The 953-nt window shown below is 66.6% G+C and overlaps 1 protein-coding gene across 1 annotated transcript; it reads left to right on the plus strand.

Annotated features, from left to right (window-relative positions):
• Positions 1-77: 77 nt before the first annotated feature.
• FAU (FAU ubiquitin like and ribosomal protein S30 fusion) lies at positions 78-928 on the plus strand (the record flags this gene model as incomplete). Its single annotated transcript, XM_039696372.1, has 5 exons — positions 78-119; positions 255-260; positions 349-493; positions 578-633; positions 736-928. Coding segments are annotated over 5 exons (375 nt in total), but the record flags the coding sequence as incomplete, so codon positions are not given.
• Between the last annotated feature and the right edge of the window lie 25 nt (positions 929-953).

Below are 953 nucleotides of genomic sequence, written 5' to 3' on the forward strand. Positions count from 1 at the left end.
CCGTTCGGGCTGCCCCCCTCCCCAATCCCCCCCGGATTTCGGGGTGCTGACCCCCCCCGTCTGTCCCCCTCCCCCAGGAGAGGGTGGCCGAGCTTTCGGGGGTCCCCCCCGAGGACCAAGTGCTGCTCCACGCCGGGACCCCCCTGGAGGATGAGGCCGCGCTGGGGCAGAGCCCCCTCCCCGAATTCACCACCCTGGACCTCTCCACGCGCCTGCTGGGCGGTAATTCCGTGGGGGGAGAACGCTAATTACAGATCAAGGTGAGCCCCCCCCGTTCGGGCTGCCCCCCTCCCCAATCCCCCCCGGATTTCGGGGTGCTGACCCCCCCCGTCTGTCCCCCTCCCCCAGGAGAGGGTGGCCGAGCTTTCGGGGGTCCCCCCCGAGGACCAAGTGCTGCTCCACGCCGGGACCCCCCTGGAGGATGAGGCCGCGCTGGGGCAGAGCCCCCTCCCCGAATTCACCACCCTGGACCTCTCCACGCGCCTGCTGGGCGGTAATTACGGGGGGGAGAACGCTAATTAGCGTGTGCTAATTAACAAAACGACCCCCCGACACCCCAAATTCCTTCTCCCCCCAGGGAAGGTGCACGGCTCGCTCGCCCGCGCCGGCAAAGTGAGGGGCCAGACCCCCAAGGTGAGCTCTGAGGGGGCTCCCCCCGCCTTTAGGGACCCCCGCGGGGCTCGGGGACCCTGCCGGGGTTTTGGGGACCCCCCCTGACCCCCCGGTTCCCACCAGGTGGCCAAGCAGGAGAAGAAGAAGAAGAAGACGGGGCGGGCCAAGCGGCGCATGCAGTACAACCGGCGCTTCGTCAACGTCGTGCCCACCTTCGGCAAGAAGAAGGGGCCCAACGCCAACTCCTGAGCCCAATAAAGGAATCTGGGCTCAATTCCCGCCATTTTGGGGCGTTTTGAGCTGTTTTTGACGCTTTCCTTGAGTTGTTTGACTTTGTTTTA

The sequence above is a fragment of the Passer montanus genome, unplaced genomic scaffold (genome assembly GCF_014805655.1).
Source record: "Passer montanus isolate IOZ18808 unplaced genomic scaffold, ASM1480565v1 scaffold975, whole genome shotgun sequence".
In the NCBI taxonomy this organism is placed as follows: domain Eukaryota; kingdom Metazoa; phylum Chordata; class Aves; order Passeriformes; family Passeridae; genus Passer; species Passer montanus.